Below are 17,485 nucleotides of genomic sequence, written 5' to 3'. Positions count from 1 at the left end.
AGGTTTTTTAATTTTTTTTTTTTTTTTTTTTTTTTTTTCATTTTATTATTATTATTAACAATAAATAATAATTTTACTTAACTTGATGTATATATATGATATATATATATATATATATATATATATATATATATATATATATATATATGTATATATATATATATATATATGTATTTATGTATGTATATTATGTGCATGTACATCATATCATATGCTAAGCTGCCTTTCTTGTGATATTTTGTTGTTATGGAGGATATTTGATAGTTTCCCCCTCCTCATAATGTAAAAAAAATATCTTTTTGAGAAAATCTTTTGTGGTGTGTGTCCCAAGTGCACTGTGCTTAAATTCAATTGCTCAGACAGGTGATACAGAGCAACCAGCTGAGACTTTAAATCAGTCCACTTTGTATCTGTAATATGCATGTGTAGAATTACAGTCAAGCACACATTACGCTAAGCAGTGGGTGTTTATTTAATCATTGCTTGAACATACAGCTCAGGGGCTGCTCGAGGGAAAGGGTCTGTCTGTGCTGTGACATTCCTTGAGTGTTTTGTCTGGAGCATGACGTTGAATTCCCCACAGTGCGTATAAAGCTCGAGACCTCCCACTCATACTCTCTTTTAGTGCTGTGACTGCCAACTGTATATTCCATATGCTTGTCTATAGGCTGGACATCTATTGCATCATGTTATTTTTTAATATTGATGCAATTATAATTATTTAAGAAAACTTTGTTAATTTAATGACTGACTGGCATTTAAAAAAAAAAAAAAGTCCTGGTCTTCTTATTCCTCTTTTTTTAATTTAAAAGTATCAGAACTAAAGTCACACCTGTATATTATTAATCATAAAAGATCCATTTCGTCTCTGCATGCATGGTCGCTTTACTCTTCGAACTCTCCAAGTTTCACATGTTCCCCATCTGCTCACTGGAGGATTTTCGAATTCTCAGCGCTGAGAAATAATAAGAACATAAAATGTGATTTGCCTTTGTGTGGTGATAACTGCTGCCTCGTCTTGGAGATTGGGAGGGTTATTGAAAGTCTGTTGTCTGTCTTATTATATCAGACTTCTATTTCTCTGTAATTCTCTATAACTCACGGATGATTGTTCTTTCCCTTTATCTCATTTTCTTTCTTTGTCATCCCTCCCTCTCTCTCAACCTCCCTGCTCTCACAGGTAACGTTAGCCGGCACCTTTATCGGGATTGGGAGGAAGACGCAGGATTGTCAGGGCAACACCAAGTACTTCCGCTGTAAGTTCTGCAACTTCACCTACATGGGAAGCTCCTCTGTAGACCTCGAGCAGCATTTCCTAGGCACACACCCCAACAAGATGAAGAGTCCACCTCCGTCCAACCCCAACCTCGAGGAGAAGTCCTCAAGTGAACGGAAGGGGAACTGCGTACCGCGGATTGGGGCAGATGAGCAAGGGAAGTGGGCGGATCGGGTGGCAGTAAGGGCTGAAGATGACTCTGTGGCTGGGTACTCCGTACCAATCAGGGCGTCAGACTCCCCTAACCGCACTGGGGTCGACACACCCTGCAGCGTATTACTGGTGCAAATATTGCAGCTTTAGTTGCGAAGCCAGGCAGCTCCTCTAGGCTTCTAGAGCATTATGAGAAGAGACACGGTCAGGCGGCCGTCAGGGAGGGAAGTCCAGGGGACAGGGACAGAAAGGCACGTGACGGAGACTCCCACTTACGGAAAAAGGAGAAGACCGGAGCGACAGCCGACCCTGAAACGGTAGTAACCAGTTACAACTGCCAGTTCTGCGACTTCCGTTACTCCATGACGCACGGCCCGGAGGTCATCGTCGTGGCTCCGCTTTTGCATCACTACCAGCGAGCTCACAGCATTCACAAGTGCACCATCAAACATTGCCCCTTCTGCCCTCGTGGGCTCTGCACTCCCGAGAAGCACCTGGGGGAAATCTCCTACCCCTTCGCTTGCCGTAAGAGCTCCTGCTCGCACTGTGCTCTACTTCTGCTGCAGCTAACAGCCGGAGGGACCACTACCCCGTCCCCGCCAGCTCCCCGAGCATCCGTCACCCACCTGTGTGACCAGTGCCCATTCACCTCCACTGATATTGACTTGCTTCTCTTGCACTATGACAGCGCCCACACCTCTCACACCTTACTGGAAGTCAAACCAGAGGAGGAGGGATCAGGGGATGGAGGGGCGGGGCCAGGGCGGGACCATCCCGGAGAGTACGCCTGCACTAAGTGCCATTTCTTCACTGAAGTGGAGGAGGAGATCTTTCGTCACTACAGGTAATGCCTCGTAATAAATTCATATATATATTAGGGCTGTAATGGTACACAAAAGTCATGGTTCGGTACATACCTTGGTTTTGGGGTCACAGTTCGGTACAGTTGGAAAAATGGTCACACTTTAGTTTTGGGGTCCAATTCTTGCTATTAACTAACTATTAACTTCTGCCTCAATAACTGCTTATTAAGGTTGTTAAGTTTAGGTATTGGCTAGGATTAAGGGATGCAGAATATGGTAATGCAGAATAAGGCATTAATATGTGCTTTATAAGTACTAATAAACAGTCAAAATCTTAGTAATATGCATGCATGCATGCAATAAGCAACTAGTTAACAGCCTCCTTTAGTGTTTTTAAGGATTAGATTCTTCCTGATAATTTACTCACCCCCTTGGCATCCAAGATGTCTGTTTTTCTTCAGTCAAAAAGAAATTAAAGTTATTGAGGAAAACATTCCAGGATTTTTCTCCATATAGTGGACTTCACTGGGATCCAAATGTCAGTTTCAGTGCAGCTTCAAAGAGCTCTACCTGATCCCAGATGAGGAATAAGAGTCTTATCTAGCAAAACGATTGGTCATTTTCTAAAAAAAAAAAAAAAAAAAAAAAAAAAAAAAGCCACGCATTACGTAATCACGATGGAAAGGTCACGCGTGACGTAGGTGGAAGTACCGCGGTAGGGTGAAAAATTCTTCTTATTTTGTCCTCCAACATCAAAATCGTCCAAAAATATATATATATTTTTGAAAATGGCCGATCATTTTGCTAGACCCTTATTCCTCACGATTTGAGAAATGAATATAGGCTATTTCAAAAGTCGATCTTGCATGCATTAATGATGTACAACGCTGATTGAGGACCAGCATAACTCATTTGACTCTTACGCATGTTCATGTAGACATCGGTGAAAAATTAAATATAGAGGCATTGCTGTTCACACAGAACGTGTTTTTCCATTCCCATTTGCTACTTTTCCATTGTATTTCTATGTAAAAATGCTAGATGGATGTGTTTAAGCATTGCGCTCATGGAGTCCACATGATCAGGAAGTTCATGTGAAGGTGAAAGATTTCCCCATGCAGATTCTGCAACAAGTTCAATTTGGTTTTGCTGCATTTACCAACAGAAAACTTCTTGATTTGAAAGTGATTTCTGTGTGAGCAACGCTATAGACAAAAGCCAATGGACCTTTTTTGCCCGCAAAATTTTGCTGATTTGACTTTTGTTGAGTTTGTGCAGGCAAATACCACTAATATTATCTTCACAAAATGTAAATAAAAAATGATTAAACTTTATTGTTTAGCATTGGAATGCATCACAGTACCTCAGTTTATTTAATGTATAAATAAAATTAAACATTTTATTTATGTAAATATTAATAAGCAAATATTGTAAAGGTCCAATATTTGTTTACTCTTTATAAATATTTTTATTACATTTTTAAATTTAATTTAAAATCATATTGTAGCACAATAGCATTGGACAGTGAAAGCAGCTGTTGATTATATCCAGCGAGCTTGTGTTACACATTTGTTTCTGTGTTGGCGGTTTTGCTTTCGTACTGATAGGTAACAGGTTTTCCTTTTTTCCCCCTTTTTTTTGCACTTTACTTGAAGTCGAGCAACACAGCTGAATAAACTGAAAATGCTAAACGTCAGAGGAGTAACTTTTCTTACAGCAGTCCCTCATTTGTTTTGATTTAGCTTGTCTTGAGGCCAGGTGTGCATGTAAATGTGAGTGCACTTCAGTGTTTGTTTGCATGTGTGTGTGTGCGCGTGCATATGTCACTTAAGTGTGTACATGTGAGAAAGTATTATACCTTTCCATATTCTTTCTTTCACCATCTGTGTGGTATGTACAGCGCGGATGAGCGTGGCTCTGCTTTACCTTCACATAAGATCTCAATTACTCTCCATTTTCTGCCAAAGTTTACAGGCATGTCTACATGTGCTGGTTTGAATTTATTGATAAAAATGAGTTTACTGCACCACTGAAATCCATATGTCCGCTTGAGTTTGGCACAGTAGAAAGAGAACAGAAAGGCACTTTGCTAAATCTAATATAAGTGTTGTGTAAATACACCAAACCACCTCAATGCCACATATGTTTGATATTATATATTATGTGCAAGAACTTCTCTTGAGCAATTTTACTACTGATGTTTAAATGGGAAAACAAACCCAATATGCAAAATGGCCATAAACTTTATTTCATTGTCTTGCATGTATAATAGATTTGTATTTATGTGGTTAATACTTATGAAACTCACTGACAAATTCTTGAAATATAATTTAACGTTAACATTTAATCATTTGGCAGATGCTTTTATCCAAAGTGACTTAACAAATGAGGAGAACAATAGAGGTAGTTAAGCAGTTTTAATTAGAAATATAATGTTTTACAAGAAATAAATTACACAGTTTACATATTCTGGTACCAATTCCACTTAATTATGGTTTCTAACAGTGTTTTAATGTCATGTTAAAAAAAAATAATAATGCAATTTTATTACATTACAAGATTAAAGTTATAATGTTATGAGTGTAAGTATAAGTGGTGGGGAACAGTGAAATCAGTCATGCATTTCTGTCTGGATTTTTGTCCTTAATAAATTCAATTTCCTACATATTCTCATAACTTTATGACTATTCTAAATGCTAAAATGCTGTCATGCTAAATTCCATTTAATGATTCTTTTTGGATGAACAATGATTGGAAATAATTGCATTCAGTACTGTGAGCAATCCTCTGTCAAACTATCAGATTATTACATATTTCATACAGCAGAACAGTATTGTGCAATTGTATTATACAGTTTTTGGAAAAAAAAAAGTAATAAAGAAACATTTAATGTGTACAATTGTACAAAATATTTGTGTACAATATTTTTTTTCAGGATTATTTGATGAATAGAAAGTTCAAAAGAACAGTGTTTATCTGAAATCTAATCTTTTGTAACATTATAAATGTCTTTACTGTCACTTTTGATTGATTTAATGCATCCTTGCTGAATAAAAGTATTCATTTCTTTAATTTCTTTTCAAAAAAATAAAAATAAAAATTCTTACTGACCCCAAACTTTTGAACGGTAGTGTATAATGCTACAGAAGCTTTGTATTTCAGATAAATGCTGTTCTTTTGAACTTTCTATTCATCAAGGAATCCTGAAAAAAAAAAAGTACAGAACTGTTTTCAACATTGAAAATAATCATAAATGTTTATTTAGCAGCAGATCAGCATATTAGAATGATTTCTGAAGGATCATGTGACACTGAAGACTGGAGTAACGATGCTGAAAATTCAGCTTTGCATCACATGGAATAAATTACTTTGTCAAATATATTTAAATAGTACACAGTTATTTTAAATTGTAATAATATTTCACAATATTACTGTTTTTTACTGTATTTTTAATTAAATAAATGTAGCCTTGGTGAGCAGATGAAACTTCTTTTAAAAACATTAAAAATCTTAGTGGTTCCAAACTTTTGGACTGTACTGTATATGTGTGTGTATATATATATATATATATATATATATATATATATATATATATATATATATATATATATATATATATATATATATATATATATATATATATATATATATATATATATATATATATGTGTACTCTAATATGTGTATTATATATTTTATGTGTTTCATCCACATCTGTGGAGGAATGCAGACATTCCAGAACAGTCAATGGAACCGAATGTCATGAAAATCAATGTGTTTGAATATTTTATTATAATTTTTTTGGTTACGGAACCTGTTTTGAATAAGAATAGATTTCCAGCCCATTCATAATTCATTCTACATGCATACGATAAATCACATACATAGTCGCGAGACCGAGAAGTAACACATAGCTGCATGACAGACGCAATTTTCCCACTATTGAAACTTTTTCAGCAATTCCACAAGTTCACGTGTCGTTAAATGATCAACGATCTAATCTGACTTGTCAAAGATCCTGGCGAAGGAATCATTTGTCAAGTTGGCGCTCGTGTCAGGAAACACTGAATTTTAAGGCCTCATACACCCACCTGTCCCCTAGAGAGCATGTGTGAAGGTTTTTGTGCGCTTGAGACTTGAGTGACGTCCATCATGATCCAGCTGCCCGGGGCTGGTTGTTTCAGGTGGACGTGGAGCAGAGTGTTTTCAGCCTGTGCGTGCGGCCTTTCTGAATAAGGCGCTGTTTGTATTCAGAGCCCACAGCCTGGAACCCAGCGAGGAGAGAGCAGAAATCAGACCTGTATGGCCTCCCTGGAGAGCTCCTGCTTCTCAGCTCAGACTGTACAGAGTGTGTGTGAATGCAAGTGAGAATGTGCATGTCGTATTTTGTTTTAAACTACTTTTCTTTTGCCCACCAGGCTTACTCGGGAGCATGAGAATATTGTGTACACTAGATCTTAGTTTATACGCTACTGCATGCATGTTTTCAGGGTTGTGTCTTCCATGTTATTGTATGAACATCTGTGTCATGGTATCCGGTTTCATTGCGTGGAAGCGTTCGCTGACCTCTGTGTGTGCGTGCGAGCGATTGTGTGGTCTTTCGAATCACTGATACATAATATTTCCAGTGTGCGTATGTGTCTTTCTTGAATACCTCGCTGTGGTGTAGATTTATGAGCAGAATCCTGCCCTCTAGACTCCAAACAGCAACCCACCCACCACGAACGTGAACTTGATATTGATGCCGTAGCCTCCCACACCTCGTGCCCACCCGATCTAGTGCGCACTCAATATATCACGCTGCCCTCCAATTCGGGAAAGGGAGACCTTTTACGTGCAGGAGCTGAGAATATACTGCATAGGACATGCTGGTTACAGACTTCAACTCATTGTGGGATTCAATCAGAAAGGGGGAGTTTGCATTTAAACTCACACATGCTCAGATTGTAATTACCATTAATACTGCAAGTGGTGACAAATTTACACTCTTCACCTCTACCTAATTAGTCGTCTGCAGTAGGAAATGTAGGAAGTTTTCATTTAGCCAAAATCAACTGAAAACTGGGTAATTAAACTCGGTATGGTGTCGTGTTCTCAGTCGTAGTTAATTCCTCTCTGTTTCAACCAAACCAAACCAAGATTTTATATATTGCTAGTTTGGCATCATTTTTGGTCACATTAAAGTGTCCACACTGTTTACCTGTTGTAGTTTATCGATGTTTTGTGCATAACATGTGACTCCTAATTGAATGTCATATTTCAGTTTTATGATTTCGGCCTTCCAAAACTATTTAGGCCGAACCCATTATTCTTTGGAAGAATGTTTTCATATGTCAATTTGAGTGCATCACTTGTCTAAGTTTCTTATTGTTAATTTTGGACATTTTTGTATACATATTTGATCTCAAATGGCATATAAAAGCCTGTTGATAATTACCTTCGGGTTTTATTTTTTTTTAGATTTTAGAGAATATTTTTCTCTCTCTTGAGTCTTTTATTGCCACATTGCAGCATTTCCACTTTGAAAAGTGTAAAATGTTACACTCTGGGGTAAAATCAACCCAAGTTGGGTTAAAAATGGACAAACCCAGCGATTGGGTTAAATGTTTGACCCAACATGCTGGGCTGTTTTATTTAACTCAACTATTGTTTAATAATGACTATATGGCTGGATTAAAATGAACCCAAAATAGGTTGGAAATTAAAAATCAGACACATAATTACTAGAAGCAACAATAATAATCAAAAGGTGAACATTTATAAATAACCAAATTTTATAAATGTTTATTGTTTAATTATTATTCAATAAACTTATTAATAAATGTTCATTTATTAAACATATTAATAAATGTTAATTTCGAACACATTTTGGGTTCATTTTAAGCAAGCAATACAGTCAATTTTAAACAATAGTTGAGTTAAATAAAACTACCCAGCAGGGTGGGCAAACATATAACCCAACCACTGGGTTAAATGACCCATTTGCTGAATTAAAACAACCCAATCGCTGGGTTTGTCCATTTTTAAACTAACTTTGGTTGCATTTTTTAGTGCATGATTTCTTTATCTTAAAGGGTTAGTTCACCCAAAAATGAAAATTATGTCATTAATGACTCGTTCCAAACCCGTAAGACCACCGTTCATCTTCGGAACACAGTTTAAGATATTTTAGATTTAGTCCGAGAGCTTTCTGTCCCTCTATTGAAAATGTATGTACGGTATACTGTCCATGTCCAGAAAGGTAATAAAAACATCATCAAAGTAGTCCATGTGACATCAGTGGGTTAGTTAGAAGTTTTCGAAACATTGAAAATACATTTTGGTCCAAAAATAACAAAAACTACAACTTTATTCAGCATTGTATTCTCTTCCGGAATCCTTTCCATTGAATTGATTTCATTGAACTGATTTCATTGAATTGATTCCATTGAATTGATTCCATTGAATCCTTTCACCTGTCGGTGTTGGTAATGCACTTTTACGTTGCTGTTTTTGGGTGAACTAACCCTTTAAACAGTGGTTCTCAAACTTTTTAGCCAGCGACCCCTAAACTAACATCGACGAGAACTCGCGACCCACTACCACAGAATACACAAACAATAAACAAAAAAAAAGTTGTTTTAAATCCACATCCACTTCCTATGGAAGCTTGTTTCCACCACAGAATAAAAAATAAAAAAGGTAATTGTGACTTTATATCATTTATAACTTTATAACTCGCACTGCAAGTTTATATTTCACAATTATGAGAAAACAAGTCAGAATAGCGAGATGTAAACTCGCAATTTTTAGATTAAAAAAATCACAATTATCTTTTCAAATATTTTCTTATGTGGCAGAAACAAACTTCCATAATATTTACTGTATTTAGGCTTACCTTTAAGTGGGATGGGTGCACTTGTTTTTCGGTGCACAAAAGCGTAATCTGTGGCCTGATGTTGGATACGGCTACTCGCAGATCATCCTCAACATCAAGACGTGATCTGTATTTATTTTTCATGTATGTAACAGCGGAAAAAGTAGAGCCAAACGGAAGCAGTACATCCATTGATGATGATTCAGGCAGACTGTCCACAATTTCCTCAACATTTTTAACCTTGCGAATTACAAATTTATCCATTCTTGCAGTTTCCACGTGCAGTTGCGTACAGTATTGATAACTAGCGATCAGTCGCCGCATGGTGACGTCATATCTTAGAGTCACGAAATATTATTTAATTTTTTTTTTTTTTAAAAAACCTTCTAATCAATTCTGTTCAATTCAAAAAATATTTATTTGTAATCTTAATTTTTTAGTATTGAAAAATATTTTTTGTAATCAGAAAATACAGAATTTTTTCAAACCAACTCGCGACCCCTTGAAATCATTCCCCAGTTTGAGAACCACTGCTTTAAACATCATTAAGCATTACATGAGTGAATCCCAAAATGAATTCACACAAAAAGTGAAACCAGCTATTAGGAGTGTTTTACTGTAATATGCAAGTTACATTTTGAGGGTGGAAAGAGATGGATTTTTAAATCAAGTCATAATTCCCATTGAAATCAATGGATTTGTAGCATAGAGTAATTCTAGTGTGTAAGAGCTCTTGTTTTATTTCTACCAAGCGACAATCCGCTTAAGTCGTGACGCAAGGAACGCCGTTTCCGGGTCCAAGCCTCGACTCGTTTCACTTGAGAATGCCATCTCGACAGCCGTTTATGAGCGCTATTTATTCATATTAAACATTTAACATTTTAAAGTTAAACATTTGAAATACTTACAGTCTACACAACAGTCTCTGTGCTCACAGAGGTCGATTTATAAAAGATTAATCACTGTCTGGCCATCTGGGATTTTGGTATAGAGATAAAGGTTATGATTATAATTTTTTTGGTAGTATTACACCACATTGTGTGTGTATATTAGCACCGTTTGTTGTTTTCTTGTGGTATGAGATCGAGCGTTTGGACCCGGAAGCGCTGCTGCGTTACGTCAGACTTCAAGTCTTTATCTCATTTATTGTAGGGTATTTTATGGAAATCAATTTTTTTTGACAATGAGTTATGTCATTGTAAGGCATCTTGTTCCCTATAAGGCCCATGGCTGAAGCTGTCCGGTTTCCTACCTAATGAGGGCTCCTTGTTTCCTTTTGGAGACCGAATTATCCGACGGACTCACTCTTTCACCCCTACCATGATTCTTCTCCGTCTAGTTTTTCTGTCATCCAGTCTGGTGAACGGCAGGCTGTGCTTTACCCATTTTTTTCTGTCTCCAGTGTAATATCATGGGATGGTGTCGGCAGCGCTTTTGCTCCGCTCGGTGTCCTGTAAAATGGAGGTATTGAGCCGGTGTGCTGGCGCATAGCTAAAGGCCTTCATTTTCACAAGCGCAAATTACTGCCTTTCAGTACCGTTATTGACATCGATATAGGTTCTCATTCATTTTTTCATGTTTTCATGTATTTTCCCCCTAAATCGATGATGCTGTTTCTGCTTTGCAAAATGAAAAGGGGGAAAAAAAAATTGGAAAATTTCATTTATAACCGGTGATTGCAATTAAATTGAAAGCATTGAGGAAATTATAGAGTAGGAGGGTAGGTAGCATTAAATCTTGTTCAGTACATCATCTTAATCACTTATGCTTGTCCAGTTTTGAATGGTTACATGATTCTTGCAGGTCGGGCAGATTAATTCTGACCCCTTTGCTTCAGTCTGAGAGGGTAGAAAGACAAATTCTCTTTGTTGCTACCTTTTCTAACCCAGTCAAATGAAGTAATTGAAATCTCTTTTACTACCTGATTATTAGAGTTAGACAGCAAGAAAAAGCCATCTCTAGGTCTATTCTCCAAAAAGCCAGTTTGACATTGATGTTGTGTTACGTTTTTATTTATTTATTTTTTATAACAACTGACGATTCCTCTGATGGTTGCCTTTTTGAACGGTTCTTTGTGTTGTGCATCTTTAAATTTAGGAATATTTTTTGTCATGGTCTTTGGTGGCGTTGACAGCTCTTGAATGTCTGCTTGAACATGCACTCATCTAATCTCATAGTATTTCCTGCTCCTCATTATCAGACAGATGCAGCTGGAATTAACACTTTATGTCGTTAATGGCCTTAATGTGTTTTCTTAACATCACAGAAAATGTGACAACCTGTCAGCGTTTTAATTAAAACTTATTTGAGGAAACAGTCATAATTACTGTAGTAATGCACTGTACTTGTGATTGACGTTAACAGATGTTTAGAGAAGTCAGGCGTGTATATATATATATATATATATATATATATATATATATATATATATATATATATATATATATATATATATATATATATATATACACGTTGTAATTAGAACTTAAGAGTATTATTCTACTTTGGTATATTAATATTAAGCAGAAACATTTTCATTTAATCATTAAGCAACATACATTTTTATTACAATTTAAAATAGACGTGTTCTATTTTTTAATACATTTTAAAATGTAATTTATTCTGTGATCAAATCTGAATTTTCAGCATCATTACTCCAGTCTTCAGTGTCACATGATCCTTCAGAAATCATTCTAATATGATGATTTTGGAAGAAACATTTTGTATTGTTATCAATGTTGGAAACATTTGTGCTGCTTAATATTTTTTTAGGAAACCTTGATATTTTTTTAGGGATTGTTTAATGATAAGAGTTTTTTTTTTTTTTTTTTTTTTACAATGTAAAAGTTTTTACTGTAACATATTTTTTATTTATATAAAATTAAATGTTGTGCTGTATTTATTAAACATTTACTGCTATTTTTTTTGTAATTTAGATGATTTAGAAAAACATTTTAGCAAATGTCAGTGTAGCATATAAGCATGTATGATTAAGTTCATGAAGGCATTTCGTGTTAGGATGAAAAATCATGTCAACTACTCAATGTAAAACCTTCACTGTTTCCAGAACTCATGCCAGAAAACAATCAGTTCTGGGTTACAGGGTTTGACAAACATATTTATGCTGCGTGTCAGTGACCAAAGAATACGATTTGTTTTGGAAGCAGCCCATGCTTTGTTGGAAAACAGTCGAATCTGGGGGGGGGGGGGGGGCACTTTAGCTACATTAAAGTAGCTAGTTTTTGTCTGGTACTGATTAATGATAACTGAATTTATCTGTGTGTCTGTCACTTATAGTAACTGGTCCTCATGATACAACTTCATGAAGTTCTTCAGATGTCTGTTTATTTCTACATGTGCAACTTGATCTTAAATTTGTTAATTTGGAACAATGTTAAGAGGTTGCTTTTAAACATTTTGGCCTAGCAAAAGAAATGTGCAGTTATGTTGTTTTTCGGACTTTGCAAAATAATGCTTTTTAAAATGTGTAAACATTGTGTTGTCTGTAATCAGAGGTAAATGCAATGGATTGTACTCTTCCTTCACCGGTCGCTGGAATGCACCAATGTTTGATCGGCTCCTGTCCTCCGTGCACCTAAGAGGAACAAATTACCGCAATGCATGCTGGGAAAGTCGGGCAACAGCAATGATGAAAAGCACTTTTCCACTCTGTCCCTAGTTTGGTGCCTAGAGGGGCAGAGATGGCATCTAGCTGTTTTGCTCTTTTTAGTCTTTTCCTGCTTTTTATCCATCCCAGTTCGGCACAGAGTCAGATTGTGAGAGGCTGTTTACTGGGTAACAGATCTCAGATTTTATTGCTTTTAAACTGATTTGTCTTTTTCATAATATAAGGAAATTCTTGCACTTAGATTCATTTTGAAGGATTGGGATCTTGTGGGCATATATGATAACACCATTCAAAGCTTTTGCTTAGAAAAAATGCATAAAAAAAGCATTAAAAAATGCCACATTTAATGCTTTTAGCCGGATTTTTATACACAAGTACACATGTAATCTGGTTCACCAAAGCTGCATTTATTTGATCAAAAATTTTTGCAACTGTAATATTTAAAATACCTGCTTTCTATTTGAATATCTAATTTATTCCTGTGATCAAAGCTGAATTTTCACCATCATTACTCCAGTCTTCAGTGTCTCATGATCCTTCAGAAATCATTCCAATATGATGATTTGCTGCTCAAAGAAACATTTATGATTATTATCACAGTTGTTCTTTGATAAATAGAAAGTTCAAAAGAACAATTTATTTGAAACGGAAATATTTTGTAACATCATAAATGTGTTTTCTATCACTTTTGATCAAGTAAATGTGTACTTGCTGAATAAAAATATTAATTTCTTTAAAAAAAAAAAAAAAAACTTTTAATATGGCATGATATGTAATATTTATCATTGATGCACATAATATAGAGTTTCAACCTTGTCTCTAAAGCCATTTGCATTTTGTTTTGTAATATATATGTGAGTCATATTTTATATTTAAGGAGTATTACACAAGCACACTATGTCCTTTTATTCAGTGGTTTTTATAAACAAGAAGTTAATAGAGTGGTGCAGAGATGACGTCAAAACCCGGAAGACTAATTTGCAAATTGCAAGTGGATCCTTTTGAGATTTTCCAATGGGTTTGCATGATGTGTTTTTCAATTTATGAGTAAAATAAAGTCTGTGGTAATCATAATGTGAATGTTTTGTAGATACTCACATCACGACCGTTCTTATCTAGTTACTTATTAGAAGCATACATTTTTAAAAAAATAAAAATAACAGCTTCAAAATCACATTTTCAGCATAGGTGTGTGTAATTTTACGTTCAAGTATCATCACATCATGTTTAGCACAGACCTTATTTTACTCATAAATTGAAAAACCCATAGGGAAATCTTGCGGGCGAATTAGTCTTCTGGGTTTTAACGTCATCTCTGCACCACTCTATACTAATTAACTTATATGTCAGGACAGTTTTTTAATTCCAAGATAATTCCCGAAGCCAAAACTGTGCATATCTACTACGTTAGTTCTGCTGGATTATATATCAGCGCTCTTGAAATGCTGCTCGGATTCAAGGACCAGAATTAACTGTTGTTAAGGGTCTTCATTTGTGCAACATCATAAATGGCATCCTTTGAACCCTTGATACTTGATGATGAGCATGTTAGAACAGCAAAAGAGAGCTTTTTTTTTTATTTACAGATGATCTTGGAAAAAAGATATTAATAACATGATTTGCCCCAACTTGAGCTTTCAACAATAAGCACTTTTTTTGCTTTCAAAACCTCTCATTCTATGTAAATACTCCATTGCGGTGTGGTTAGCCTTTAAAGCCAAACCTATCAATGAATGGCCATTGTCCAAGCACATCTACTCATGCATATAAAATAAACATAGTTTTTGGGTGGGGTGTCACTTTGACAGTAGTCGATTTCCAACAGGAAGTGCAAGCTTATAGAAAATCATTGGTGTTTCTGGAGGGAACGTCGCATTCATTTACCTAAAGGTTTGCAGACTGTTCATTTAGTGTTGCTTTGCGGAGCAGCTCTTTGTTTCCTTTATTTGGAACAGAACAAAGAGCCATTATGCAGACGAAAATAGCTGACTAAACTGTAATTACACAACATTACAGAGATTCAGACCAAGCTCAGGGGGGCAGAGACGTCAGATAAGGAGAAAGTACACGTAATCAGGATGTGGTTTTGTTTTTTTGTCTCTTAGATGGCTCTCTAGAGGCCAGATAACATGGATGTGGGTGAAACGACTGTTTCCTGATCTTTTAAAAATGATAAAAATGATCTCTGAGACCATCTCTTGTCCTCTTTGCAGGAGAGTTCACGGCTGCTGTCGTTGTCGGCATTGTAGTTTCACTGCCACGGACACCACGGCGCTGCTGGACCACTTCAACTCCGCCCACTGCCAGGACTCCACGGATCCGGCCTCTGCTCCCGCGAACGGCTGCTCTGCCCCTTCAACCCTCCGCATCAAAGAGGAGAGCAAAGGTGATCTGAAACTCTATAGCCTGGTGCCTCCAGAGGCCAGCCGAGCCGAGCCGCTTCCCGGCTCAGAGGGCGTGAAGAGCGAGGCCCAGGACGAGAAAGAGAAGGGCTGGTTTGAAGCGCTGGGGCCTGCGGCTGGCGGAGGTGTCCGAGGAGGGGAGCAACACGTGCAAAGTCTGGTGTGGGTGCCCAAAGAACGTGCAGGAGAGATTCTTAGGGGAAGCCCTGCCCCGTTCCCCCAAGCCACACTGGGTCTGCTGAACGCTGTGACGGCGGGAGTAAAAGACCAGCAGCAGCAGAAGGGAGCGGCCATGATTAGAGACTCATCGGGACTGATCTTCAGCCTCAGCGCAGATGCTAAAGGCTACCTGCCGGGGACGCCAACGAGCAGTGCGGAGAAAGCCGGGCAGCAGTACCCAACCTCTACCGAGGGCAAAAGTGCCAAGGAAGAGTCTCAGTCACTTTTGCGGGTAAGAGATGGTTTATGTCTGTCCAATCGGTTTGGATGTCTATTTTTTACCTTCTTAGAAATGTATGTATTTCCTTTCCAGTTATTGCAAGCCACATTTATTTTTTGTGCTGCCATAGATTTTTTTCTTGCTCTGCCAATATTTTCACTGGCCTCACTGCAAAAAATTTGTACGTACATACATATATTGCTAAAATGTAAAAAAAAAAAAAAAAAAAATACAATAATAATAATAATAATAAAAATAATAACGATAATTATAATAACAATGATAATTTTTATTATTATTAATTTTAAAAAAAATATATATTTTATATTTAATTTTTTTAAAATATAATTATATAAAAATCTAATAATGTTAATAATAATAAAATACATAATTTTTAATAATAATAATAATTATTATTATTATTATTTGTATTAATTTTATAAACAGATTTTTATTTTATATTTTATTTATATTTTTACATTTAATATTTTATTTAAAATATGATTATATAAAATATGATAATGTATAGTAATATAAGACATTATTTTTTAATAATAATAATTATTATTAATTTTAAAAATAGATTTTTATATTTTATATTTTTACATTTAATATTTTATTTAAAATATAATTATATAAAAATGTAATGTTTAATAACAATACAATACATTAGTTTTTATAATAATAATTATTCATTTTAAAAACAGATTTTTAGTTTATATTTTAGTTATATTTTTGCATTTAATATTTTATTAAAAATATGATTATGTAAAAATCTAATAACGTACAGTAATATAATACATTCTTTTTTAATAATAATAATTATTATTATTAATTTTAAAATATATTTTTATTTTTATATTTTATTTTATATTTTTAAATTTAATATTTTATTTAAAATAGAATTATATAAAAACTAATCTATAATACAATCAATTTTTAAAAATAATAAGTATTATTATTATTATTTATAAAAACAGATTTTTTTATTTTTATTTAATATTTTATTTAAAATAGAATTATACAAATATTTAATAATGAATAATAATAATAATAATAATAATAATAATAATAATAATAATAATTTTTTTAATTGAATGTTTTATTTAAAATAGGCTTTATATAAAATTTAGAAATTTATTATAATATTATCTTATTATTGTTGTTGTTTTGTATTATTAAATGCATATTTTTTATTTTTTTAATAATTTTTATATTTTTGAATTTAATAATTTATTTTAAAAAATACATATTTCAGCAACATTTTATCTACATGAGAAAAAAAAAATATATATTTTTGATTGGTTGTGTTTTCTGCACAAGAAATTACTACAAAGAGTTTAATAAGAGTATATGATTTACACATGTGAGATGTATTGACTGCACAGCATTGACCCGTTCTGAATCTCTCTCACTCTGGTCATCCTTGTTTTTGAGCTCTGACCTGAGAACATCTGCCAGGGTTTCTGTTAAGATGGAGGAGCAGTGTCCATGACAGTACAGACTTATCAATCGCTTCTCTGTGCCTATCATACTGAGCAGCCTGCTTGGGTGGTAACGTTGTTAAGCTTAAGTTGTTTATTTGTGTGTGTGATCATCCTTACTTGCCTGACTTTAGCTGACTTTTAATGAAGTCAGTATGTGCAGAGACCCTCTGCAGCTTAAAAGCCTGGCCAAAGTAATTGAGCCAGTTACCCAGAGAGCTGCAGACACAATAACAGAGCCATGGAGGTCCTCAACTGCAAGAGACAAACAAAACAACAAACTGGAACATATACCTTCTCTGAGCTTTGGGTAATGGACTATATACTCAAATCTGATGGAAAGATATAATAAGGCGTTGCAACAAGGTAACAAGTCTCTGGATTCACAGGTGACAAATTCCAGCTGGCGTTGACTGCACACCTCAATGATGGAAATTATGACCG

The 17,485-nt window shown here is 35.1% G+C and overlaps 1 protein-coding gene across 1 annotated transcript in view; it reads left to right on the top strand.

The window, feature by feature from the left end:
• The window catches only part of trps1 (trichorhinophalangeal syndrome I), a 137,091-nt gene that overhangs the window by 37,727 nt on the left and 81,879 nt on the right, over positions 1–17,485 (top strand). The window contains 4 exon segments of the mRNA XM_048201777.1: positions 1,181–1,542; positions 1,544–1,589; positions 1,591–2,273; positions 14,930–15,569. Of these exon segments, the coding sequence (XP_048057734.1) occupies positions 1,181–1,542; positions 1,544–1,589; positions 1,591–2,273; positions 14,930–15,569 (1,731 nt within the window).

Source organism: Megalobrama amblycephala, linkage group LG9 (assembly GCF_018812025.1).
Source record: "Megalobrama amblycephala isolate DHTTF-2021 linkage group LG9, ASM1881202v1, whole genome shotgun sequence".
Classification (NCBI taxonomy): Eukaryota; Metazoa; Chordata; class Actinopteri; order Cypriniformes; family Xenocyprididae; genus Megalobrama; species Megalobrama amblycephala.
The sequence above is the reverse complement of the archived record's forward strand: the minus strand, read 5'-3'. Positions and strand labels throughout refer to the sequence as shown.